The following is an 11,012-nucleotide window of genomic DNA, read 5'->3' as shown; positions in this document are numbered from 1 at the left end:
GCTAACGGTCCCGCAGCTGCACCGCACGGCGCTGGGTGCTCCGAGGGACAGGTGACCGAGCGGGGCCGGCGCACCGCCCGCGGGCGAGCAGTGCCCGGGGCAGCCGAGTGCTTACCGGTGGGCGGCAGCGCCCGCGCGCCGAAGAGCCGGGGACGATCGGTGTAATCCATTTTGCGCCCGCGTAGCAATCCGGGGGGTAGCGGCGGGCGGCTCCGCGCAGAGCCGGCGGAGGAGAGGCGTCCCGGGGCCGGGGAGCGGCGGGGTTCGGGGAGCGCTGCGCCAGCATCGCGGCGGCTGCCATACACCTCAGCCAGACAAAGGTTAGGAAAAGAGGGGCTGAGACTCTCTGAAGGCAGAATGCAGGGGGAAATTCGCCAGGGAAATCAGGAAAAGGCCATGAAAGCGCTCGCTGCCTGCACATGACCAGCCGCAGCCAATGACGAGCCCAAATAGGTCATAAAAAGGTCTATTACCAAGTTGTAAATTTTCTTCAAACAAAAAGGAATTTACTGCAATTCCTTGCGGATTTTGCACATACTGCTTCCCAGCGCCATGTTTCTTTCGCCTGCGCGCTGTGCTCGTGTTTTTCTCTCTCTACCCCGCGGCCTCAGCACCCCGAGCGGCTGTCGGGGCCCCGCGGGCGCGGACCTCCGGAGGGAGCGAGGGGCTGAGCCTCACTCGGGGTGGAGGGATCCCGCTTCATGTCCCCTCCGCGCTGCGCCCGTGGGTCCGCTCCTTGCCCTAACGAAAGGGGCTTCAGCCTGCGTTGACCACAGCCGGGCCCTACAAGAGAACGTACTTCCTGTAGCGCCCACTACTGAAGCCAAAACCGTCGGTACCCTAAAGGGAGCCCGAGCCGAGCTGATGCCGCACCCCCGCTCCGCGGTTCGGGGTCCCGCAGGTCGGGGTGCCATCGAGCCCTAGCGCGAAGCATCCGCCAGGCCGCGTGGAAACCGGGAGCTCATAAAGTGTTCGGAAAGGGCTACAGTTGCCCCGTTTCACGGAGAGAGGGGAACGAAAACTGTTGCTCTCGCTCGATTTCTGTTAGAGAGCAGCCAGAGTCCTCTGTCAGTACCCTACGTGTTGATCGAACCTGCCGGGAAAGGAAATAAAAACAAAGCTAACAAAAAGCCCAAACTGCGCTAACGACGTGGGGTCTGTGTCACACGCCGCTGCGGGGGATCACACGCCCTCGGATGAGGCACCCACTGGGCCGAGGCACCCCCAACTCCCGCGGCCCCGCGCAGCTCCGGCCTCTCCCGCACGGTGCGGCGTTCCCTCCCGGCCCGGCGGCCACCGAGAGCACACGGGGCAACCGCTGCCTCTCTTCGCTTTTCTTGATCAGGACTCTAAGTGAAAGCGAAGGAGAGATTCAGCTGCCAGCTACGGGTGGGAAGTACCTTCATAAGTACACAACAAGGCCTTTTTTTTTTTTTTTAACTGAAAAAAAATAAAAAGAAAAAAGAAAAAAGAAAGGGAGAGGGAAGTTTCCCGTTAGGACGAGGCCTTTGCGAACCCTGCGCGCACCGGGGCGTTGGTTTGTGTGCGTGGCTGCGCTCCCAGTCGGTCCTGGGAGGGCAACGCTAACGGAAACTTCGTCAGGAATATTTTAATTTCATTCTCTTTGTCTGGAAATTAAAAACAACGTCGGCAGCGGCTCTTTTCCCGGACGAACACCGGCTCGGGAAATGCTCCGCCGAGCCGTGACAGCTCCTCTGCGCGCTTCCCGGGGTCGCGGCAGAAGGAGGCCCGGTGCGGGGCTGTAGCCGGGCCCCAGAGCCGCATCGCTCCCGGCTACCCGGGCACCGCTGCGCGTGTGCAAATCCGTGCAGCAAAATGGTATCTTCTCGGCTCTGCCACAGCTTCCACGCGTAAGCTTTAACCAGTTACGCGATTAAAATAAACCAGAACAATGTCTCCACTCGGTTTTGCCTCCCTCAGGAGCTGGAGGGGCTGAGCCGAGCCTGGCTGCCGGCAGGGAGCCGAGAAGAAGCGGCACGAACCCACCCCGCGCATCAATCTCGGCCCCGGAGCATCCGTCCCCGCGTGTTTGGCTGCTGCCGGCCGTGGGGCTGCGAGACGAGGCCCCGACACGTCTGGGGGCCTTCGCGAGAGGCTTTGGGAGGACAGGGCCGAGGGCGCTCCGACGACGGCACCATTCCTTTTCGGAGTCAGATCACGGGAGTCGAGTCGGTCGTGTTCGTTGCGCCGCATCTCGCGGGGCCTTCAGTGAACATCGCGCACTGGAGGAGTGAGACAGGCGAAAAATTGTGCAGAAATTTTCGTGAGGCTTTATGCTGTGTGCCCGCCGCCCCTAACCGAGCTGCCCCCACCGCCCCGCCCGGCGGCTTGGAAAAATGCCCCGAAATAGTGCCAAGGTATTTATTGCTGAAACGTACTTTTCCGTATTTATACGTGATTTAGGACCACGAACCACTTTGTCCGCGATCCGTCGGGGAGGCTGGAGCCGGCCCGGCGCTCACAGACCCGCAGAGGAGGGAGCGGAGCCCCTCGGTGAGGATAAGGAGAAAAAGCTGCGAGGTCCAGACGCACATGCCGGGGTCCCAGCTCCGCGACGCGGAAGAACCTTGGTCAGGCGGCCCTGGCACCTCGCGTCACCGCCTCAGGGAACACCGGGGCCCGGTCGGGGCTGGGTACCCGCTCAGGTTTTGTCTCAAGTGGTCCATTTCGATATCTCCCCGCCCAAATAGGCACTAGGAACGAAGCAAAGGGAGGATGTGGAGGTTCGAGAGAGTTTATCGGAGGAGCAGATTACAGAAAGGATGACAGGAAACCGACAGATTTTACATTCGAATCATTTTGGTTTATTTAAATCAAATATCTATAGTAAAAAGTTTCATATATTTCTAAGATTTGCTCTTCAAAATTTATTACATTTATTTAATTTATTCAAGATTAGAAAATGACAACAATTAAAATAATACAAGTGCACTTCTTTGATTAATAAAGCATTGGTGTATGTCTCGCTTATTGGCTTATTTATCATTAGGAAGTGTATGTCGCAATCACCATCTTTTAATATTGAAAAAAAGAAGTTTCTATTTTTATATATATATATATATATATATATCATTAGAAATGTATTGCTGCGAACTCGCTATCAGATTGCCAGAAGAAGCAGACGAGCTGACATCTGGAGATCGCTCCGGATGCAGTTAGACACAAACCCAAACCCAAACCCACACAGAACAGAGTGGGGCGGGACACAGCCCCGCGGGGTGCGCGCGGCGGGGACGGGCCCGGGGTGGCGGCCGTGGGCTCCTCGTTTCTGATAGCCCTTCACAAAGGCTTTTAGGGCAAAAATAATTTAATTCATGTGGCTTTCGTCTCTGTCGTCTTCCAGATCATGTGCTTCCTTTTTGGCTTCCCCTTCCTTTCCCTCCTGCTTGGAAGCGGGGAATTTGTCCTTGTTGTTCTCCTTTTTCCACTTCATCCTCCTGTTCTGAAACCAGATCTTTACCTGCCGCTCGGTGAGTCCTAGGGCGTGGGACACCTCGATCCGTCTCTTCCTGGTCAGATAGGGGTTAAAGAGAAACTCCTTCTCCAGCTCCAGCGTCTGGAAGCGGCTGTACGTCTGCCGCCCTCTCCTCCTCCCGGGCGCTGCTGTTTGAAACAAAAACACGGGGGTTGGGGCGGCTCAGAGCAACCCGTCCACAGCGCCCGGGGCCCTCCGCACATCCCTCGTGGGGAGCGGCACCGACACGCGAGCAAAAAATGAGAGCGTGGGGAGCCGAGCCGCGCAAGTGGGGGTGGGGGTGCGGCCCCAGCTTTAAGAGCGGCAATTCCGCGCCGCAGTTTGCAGGACCGCGGCAGCACCTGGCGACCACCCCCGGCCTCACGCTGCCCCCCCCACCCCCCTCGACAGCCGTTCCCTGAGGCTCAGCAGCCCCCCACCCCCACCCCCGCAGTTCTCCCGCAGTTCCGTTAGTGAGAGCGGTGCGGGAACACAGCGAGAGGCAGAGGGGAGGAACAGAGGGAGAGGGGAGAGAGGAGCGGGAGGAGGAAAAGAAAGTTTCGAACTCAGACGTGAGATGGAAGCGAATGTTGACTGCGTCCAACCTTGTGGTCTCATCCAGGGAAACATTTGAGCAGGAGACGAGCTCTGATTTAAGTGGTCTGGTTCCTCGCCAATATTAGCACTGGACGATTTACAGTCAGGATATTGTACCAGCTCGGCCTCTTGCTGTGTCGTAAAAATCTGCTGTCTCTGTAAGTTATCGTATCCGTAAAATTTAGCGGGCTCCCCGTGACAGGTAACCCCGCTGCAGGGGGCAGGAGGCGGAGGCGCGGCGGGGGGAGGAGGAGGCGGCTGGTAGGCGGCCGCGGGGCTACCCCCGGCCGGATGGTAAAAGTCCGCGCCGCCGCCGCCCCCCGCCCCGCCGGGCTGCGGGAATCCGGTCCCGTAGAGCAGAGCGGCGGCGGCGGCGGCGGCGTGGCGGCCGCTCACCTCGGGCGCGAAGTGACAGTCGTAGTACGGGGCGGGGAGAGGCTCCCCCGCCGCCACCGCCGCCGCCGCCGCCGCCGCCGCCGCCTTGTACTTGGAGTAGATCGGGTTGACAAAGTAGGAGCTCATCGGGGAGGGGGCAGCGGCGGGCGGGGAGCGGGCACGGGGCGCTGCTCCCGGTGCCGCCGCCGGTGCCTCTCCGCTGCTCTCCTAGCGCCGCCGCCGCGCCCCGTGCGCTCCCCTCTCCTGCTCTCCGTGTGCGCGGTGACCGGGGCTGGAATATAATCGCTCCCAAAATGACCTGCCTCACTGCTTTTACTATTTCCTATTAGGCACACAGCAGCCCGCGCACGCACACACACACACACGCACGCACGCTCATGAGCTCAGGGGGGACTTTTGGCTTCAGTTTACATGTGCCGCTCCTCAGGCAAGAAAAAAACCCGGCCCAGCCCTGCCCGGATCCACCCCGGCCGCGGCGCCCCCGCTCCCCCCGCCGGGAGCCGCCGAACCCCCGCCGCGCGGGCGAGGCCGCGCAGATGCGCGCGATAACCGCGGGCGCTGTGCCCGGGCCGGCCCGCACCCGCGGCCGGAGAGAACCCGCAGGGAACCGGAGCCCAGTGCGCGGGGCCGGGGGCGTCCGGAGGGCGTCCGGGGGGGGGGAGGGGGAGGGAGGGAAGATGGGGGAGGGCGGCGGCTCGCGGGGCCGGGGCCCTGCGGATCATTTCCTCGCGGGCGAGTGGAGCGCTGGGAAATGAGATGCACATTTACCCTTGACGCCGTGCACGCATGGCTGAGGCCCCAGGTTAATTGACACTTAATGGAAATCATGCCCATGAATATACTTTCCATCATTTCACCCTTGGTGGACGTCATTAGCGAGGCAAGGAGAGGGAGGAAGAAGGGCGGGTGGGTGCGCGGGCAGCAGCGCGGGGCCGCTGGGCGAAAGGGGCAGCGAGCGCACTCCCGGGCATGGAGGAAGGAAGGAAGGAATGGGAGGAAGGGAGGAAGGCGCTGCCCGTCGGGTTCCAGAACGGGAGAAGGCAGCTCAGGAAGGGCTGCACGGTCCCGCTCACATTGCTCCGCGAAGCACCGTCTCCGTCCTCCGGTCCCCACCGAGATTCCCGGCGAACTGCTTTTCCTGCAGCGGGAGCACCTTTTGAGGGCAGACACCCCCAAGAGTCAGAGTCCACCCTGCTATGAACAGATGAAAAATGGAGGTGAAATACTAGACGAGCCTGTCAGAGCCGCGTGTGACCGTCTGGTGTGAACTGACAACAACGCTGCTATTCCATAACAGTAGTCATATCAGGCCTCTGCCCCATCGCAGTCCGCACCCCAACCAACCCCACCCCCTTTGTCTCGGAGGCTGCCCTGCCCCTCACAGGGCACCTCGATGCCCGCGGGGATACCGCGGGAATACAGTCCGGGCCTTGCCGGAAATCTGGTGAGTGGCCACAGCCGGGGAACCGTGACAGCAGCTAACCCGGCTCAGCACAGCCCAGCACGGCTCCCCCGGGAGCAGCGATCCTTGCCCAGGGATGGGGGCACGAGGCGGTCCCCCCGCGGTGTCCAAACGCATCCCTCCCTCCCGGGCGTTGGAGCACACAGATATCTGCTGCTATGAGAAATCACAGCAGCAGACGCCCATAGCGGCAGAGGCTGGAGAGGAGGCATAGGACCCCACTCAGCCCTGCGCGGCTTCGCGTGGAGTGGCGGCCGAGAACCCCGCACCTCCATACAGCCTCAGCGGCCCCACGGGCAGCACCACGCCCGCCCGCATCCGCGGGGCCGGAGCCACAGCGTCCCCGGACAGGGCGCGGAGCTCTGCGCGGGCGCGGAAAGGGGCGCGGGCGGTGGGCGCGTCTCCGGCGGTAGAATGGAGCTCGGGCGCCCTCTGGCGGCGTGAGATGGCAGGGACAGGGACAGGGACAGGGACAGGGACAGGGACAGGGACAGGGACAGGGACAGGGACAGGGACAGGGACAGGCAGTGACCCGCGCGGCCCTTCACCAAGAAGGGGCTGCCATAATCCCAACGACCTGCACGGTTCTGATCAGCCTGTCGGCGCACTCAGTCATGGGTGGATTTTCATTTCCTTTCTTCTTTTTTGCTTTGCTTTTCTTCCTCTTTTTTATTATTTTTTTGTAATATATATTTCTTTTCTTTGTTGTTGTTGTTTTTTGTTTTTGTTTTTTGTCTGTCGGAGTTCCCAATGCCATTTACATAGAACATTTCTGTGACCTTCTTTTAATTTTTTGCCAGTGCTCTAATTAACTACATACAAAGAATGCGCCTCGCTTACACATGGCAGCCAGCACAGACGCCGGGGCTTTGAAGAGCGCTGCTATCGCGTTTTCGATCATGTTTCCCCACACATTACACCACAGATACTCCATGTGTGGTAGTTTCAGAGCTATACGGTTTTGTCTTGAACACGTTATTTTGCTTATCCGTGTGCTTACGTCTCTCTAGAGTGATTTATGCAAACGAAAGTAAGGAGGATTCTTTGTGTAAGCGCGCCGTGACACCCGGAGCCGCTGGGTGCTGTGTGCTGAGCACAGCCACGCAGTGACGCTATGGACGGACCGAACCAGGCTGCCATTTGACGTGGAAGATCTGCGCATCGGCGTGCAGGGCGTTTTTGCTTTCTGCCATTTTGATCCGAACAGACGGAGCGTTAAGAAGTAAAACAAATACGGAAGAAAAAAAAAAAACAAACAAAAAAGTAGGGAAAAACTATGTATGTTTATCCGAGGTAAAATACGCCACTGCGTTAGAGATAAAATATTAAAAGCAAATGGTGTGGGCTTTGTAAGGATTTCTTACCAGAGCTTCCTGATGGTGTTCTATGGCAGAAAAACTGCGTGCACGCTGTTAGCGATAGATTCCACCCCCACACACACATGGTTATTTTGGAAAACGCGGCGGTGGGATTCCTCGCAGTAGAATATCCAATAAAATACATTTCAACAAATCAGTGCACTCTGTAAAATCTGTTTCGTGACCCCCGTGTCTTTCCTGAGCCCGTTGCCTTGGCCTAACGCTGACATATCGAAATTTATAGTCCAAGATTTTAAGACCGAGCTTGTCTGCATTTTTTTTTCTTTTTTCCCCCCTCTAACAAACACAAACATCAAAATAAGGTGGTTTCAAAGAAAAGCGCCATAGCATATCGTAAACTCATTAGGTCCAGACGTCTAGCCATCTCAATGGTTTTATTATACCGCGGTTCTTCCTGTTTTAAAAGAATTATAGGTATCTTCTCGACAATGGATGGGAAGCAATGCAACACCTTTTCCTGGCTCTACATGGGCCGGCTTTTCTCTTTTTCCTTTTTTTTCTTTTTTCTTTTTTTAAGGGAGAGGTAAAAACCATGAAACACCAGGTCTCTGCTCTCCCCTTAATCTTGAATTAACCGAGCCGCTCGTAAATATTTACGGGTCCTTCATTTTAATGGTTGCTCTTTAAACAAAGCATTTTTTACAATGAACTTCATCTCAATTATCTCGATAAAGCCATGGGTGTTTATAAATGTTGGAGGCACGGGACGGGCTGCGAAATGAGCTTTCACCAACAAAGCCCGAGTAGAGAGCACAGGTTAGAAACGGACAAAAAAAAAAAAAAAAAAAAGATTTGAGCGAAAAACATCGTTCGGTTCGTTGGCTCCGCAGGAGCGATGTGGGAATATTCCCTAAACGATCCCAAGAATTCCCCGTGGAAGCCGTGGACCGCCCGCACACACAGTGCCGAGGCCGAAGGCCGCTCCACCCACCCCTTACCCCGGTCCTACGCCCCACGAGTGGCCGCGGCCCCGGACGCGGGGGTCTCAGCGCAGCGCGGGGACACACGGAGTTCCGCTCTCGTTCGGTCACGACAGCCTTTATTGTGTTAGAACGGACACAGATACAGCAGGTCGGCAGCTAGAGACGTGGGGTGCGCACAGCATTTACCGGGCCGGGGCTCGGGAAACGTGAGGCCTATTGCAAATGGCTTCGAGTCGGAGACGACCTCTTAACAGTGCACTAAGGGGGATGGGGAGGGGGGGGGGGAACCCCGTGGCCTCGCGGTGGCAGCTGTTGCAAAAATTTAGACCTAGAAAGCAGAGGTTGGGGCGAGAGTCTCTTTCAATGAATTGCGGACGACGCAGCACTCCTGTCGATTGAAGCCACTGTGATTTAATATATATTTTGTTATCAGTATTATAATTACTTTCCTTACCTTCATTTTGGCAAAGGAACTACCTAAGTACATCACTTGTAAGAGACATGTCGAACACTTAACATCAGCTAAAGTCCCCGAAGCTAACGTGCACTCACAACACCACCGACCGAACGGCCTGGGGGGGAGAAGGGGAGGAAGCGACTCTGCAAACACGTCGGCGAGCAAGACAACATTTCCCCAAATACCTGACACAGACCACGTTTCACTTCTACCTAAAAAAGACCGGATTGATTTAACGATCCTGGGGCGGGGGCGCGGGGGGGGGGGAGGAGGGGGGGGGGAGGAGAGACGCACGCGGGGCCGAGGGGGCAGGGGAAGCATAAAACCCGACCGAACCGAAAATCAAAATACAAATAAAAAAATACAGCCCCAACCTCAGCCCCAAAGCAGCGTTCCCCGGCCTCATTCCCACCCCGGCGTTAGTCTCCTTTATTGCCTTTCTCCTTGTTCATCTTTTTCATTTTCATCCGTCTGTTCTGAAACCAGATTTTGACCTGTCTCTCGGTGAGATTTAGAATCCTAGCTACTTCGTAGCGGCGGTCGCGGGTGAGGTACATGTTAAAGAGAAACTCCTTCTCCAGTTCCAGAGTTTGATACTTAGTGTAGGGACAACGCTTTTTCCTCGTCGAACGAGCGTGGATCCAGTTTGCCGCAGGGTTGTCTGGAAGAAGGGAGGCACAGGGGGGAAGGGATGGGGGGGCGGGTGGGGGGGTGGGGGGGAAAGGTTGTTAAATTAATTTAACGAAGGATGGACTGTTTTCACAACTTTGGGAGAATTATCATAAAAGCCTTAATGCCCCGGTCTGTTTACTGTACAAATGATGTCTTGATGGTAGGTGGTTATGTGGAGTCTTTTATGGGTGCTTGTTGCTGCTCGCGCTGGGGTAGGCGTCTAGACGTTTTTATAGGTTAGTAAAACTATCAGTTTTGCACATTCGAGCCTTACAGGTTTCGGCAGTAAATCAAAGGGGCAATTTCTTTCTTTCTTCCTTTCTTTCCCTCGCTCCCTCTCTCCCTGCCGCTCTCCCCCTCTCGCTCCCCTTCCCCACTTACTTGGGTCAAGTTGCTGCTGCTTCTCCTCCTTCGGCTCTCCGCCGGGGCCGGGGCTGTGGCTGCAGGCGGCGGGCTCCTTGGCGCTGCCGGCAGCCGCCTTCTCGCGGGGCTCCGGCAGGAAAGCACCGCACGTGTATTCGGGCACGGCGATCCCCTGGGACTCGCGGGACGAGGAGCACTCAGTCCTTTTGGAGGAGGAGGAGGAGGAAGAAGAGGAGGCGGCTGCTCCCGTCTCCGGCTTTATCCCGTAGTGGCGCCCAGCGGAGGAGCCCGAGCCCGAGCCCGAGCCGGACGCGGAGCCGCCGCCGCCGCCGCCGCCGCCGCCGCCCGGGAAGCCCGGGAAGGGCTCGATCCAGGAGCGCACGTAGCGGCCGGCGTCGGCTGCCCCTAAGTGGGGCTGGTGCATGTAGGGGTGGTAGATCCCGGTCATGGCCGCGGGCGGCTGCGGGTGAACCGTGGACCAGGAGGTGGAGAACACGGTGGATTTTGGTGCAAAGCTACAGGAGGAAAAATCGGAACTCTCTGCCACACCTGATGGCCTGGAGGTCGCACTGTGACCCCCCTGGACGAATCTACTCCCGTAAACTTCTTCGCTTTCATGGCCTATGAGAGAATCGACATAATAGTTACTTATGGTGCCACTAGACGACATTTTAGGCTCCCCTCTTACTCATATAAAAGGTTACACTGTTAACTGTATATGATACCCTCCCTGAGAACAATCGTAGTATTTTGCAGACTGCAACCCTCAACCATTGGTTGTGGAGCCCACGTGATCATATTTACCAATACTGCGAGTAAATCAATCCGCTAAACTGGGGCTGCTGTGATTAAAAAAAAAAAAAAAATCATCATCAACAACAGCACCGCACCGCGCTGCTCACCCGGACCGCGCCGGGGCCGCCCGCCCCGCACCGCCCGCCCCGCACCGCTCGATGCCCGATGCCCCTTCCGAGCCCACCCTGCCCGCTCCCCGCCCGTGCCCTGTCCGGGACGCGCCGGGCGTGGCCGCGCCGGCAGCCCACGGCCGCGGACTATTTCTTCACCTCCTCCGAGTGATTTCTGCCATTCATTTCTTAATCAATGAGAGGCAGGGTGTTTAAATACATCCAACAGCCTTGGCTTGCTAATCACACTCCGAGCTGCCGAGGAAACCCGCTGGGAAGGGGGGATTCTTGCCTGTAAAAACAAACCATCGCAAGCTGGGACTGTAACGACTTCTCATAAAACAGGAAAATGTTACAGTAAAAGCACATTGCGGCACTTCCAT

The 11,012-nt window shown here is 57.3% G+C and overlaps 2 protein-coding genes across 3 annotated transcripts; both read right to left on the bottom strand.

Moving 5' to 3' along the window:
• Positions 1 to 2,814: 2,814 nt before the first annotated feature.
• On the bottom strand, positions 2,815 to 4,847 carry HOXD8 (homeobox D8). Of its 2 annotated transcripts, XM_065751432.1 has the most exons (3): positions 4,469 to 4,842; positions 4,081 to 4,228; positions 2,815 to 3,624 (listed from the first exon to the last, which is right to left on the bottom strand). In XM_065751432.1, exons 1-3 carry the CDS (start codon positions 4,592 to 4,594, stop codon positions 3,329 to 3,331), a joined length of 570 nt encoding a protein of 189 aa, XP_065607504.1. In that variant the 5' UTR covers positions 4,595 to 4,842; the 3' UTR covers positions 2,815 to 3,328. The 2 variants fall into 2 exon arrangements, with proteins under 2 accessions (XP_065607504.1, XP_065607503.1); XM_065751431.1 differs by having other exon boundaries at positions 4,081 to 4,847.
• Positions 4,848 to 7,201: 2,354 nt separating this feature from the next.
• On the bottom strand, positions 7,202 to 10,581 carry HOXD9 (homeobox D9). The gene is made up of 2 exons (XM_065750402.1): positions 9,743 to 10,581; positions 7,202 to 9,350 (listed from the first exon to the last, which is right to left on the bottom strand). The coding sequence occupies exons 1-2, from the start codon at positions 10,392 to 10,394 to the stop codon at positions 9,109 to 9,111; spliced, it is 894 nt and encodes a 297-aa protein (XP_065606474.1). The 5' UTR covers positions 10,395 to 10,581; the 3' UTR covers positions 7,202 to 9,108.
• Between the last annotated feature and the right edge of the window lie 431 nt (positions 10,582 to 11,012).

This window comes from Cyrtonyx montezumae, unplaced genomic scaffold (assembly GCF_038088225.1).
Source record: "Cyrtonyx montezumae isolate F1298 unplaced genomic scaffold, pur_monq_1.0 scaffold_7, whole genome shotgun sequence".
Taxonomy (NCBI): Eukaryota; Metazoa; Chordata; class Aves; order Galliformes; family Odontophoridae; genus Cyrtonyx; species Cyrtonyx montezumae.
The sequence above is the reverse complement of the archived record's forward strand: the minus strand, read 5'-3'. Positions and strand labels throughout refer to the sequence as shown.

What these genes read in the sequence shown, in the direction of transcription:
- HOXD9 (XM_065750402.1), bottom strand. Translation starts at nt 10,394, where the DNA reads ATGTCGTCTAGTGGCACCATAAGTAACTATTATGTCGATTCTCTCATA. An exon ending in GCAGCAGCAACTTGACCCAA is followed by an intron (nt 9,351 to 9,742) that starts GTAAGTGGGGAA and finishes CCCTTCTTCCAG; the next exon opens with ACAACCCTGCGGCAAACTGG.
- HOXD8 (XM_065751431.1), bottom strand. Translation starts at nt 4,594, where the DNA reads ATGAGCTCCTACTTTGTCAACCCGATCTACTCCAAGTACAAGGCGGCG. An exon ending in TCCCTGGATGAGACCACAAG is followed by an intron (nt 3,625 to 4,080) that starts GTTGGACGCAGT and finishes TGTTTCAAACAG; the next exon opens with CAGCGCCCGGGAGGAGGAGA.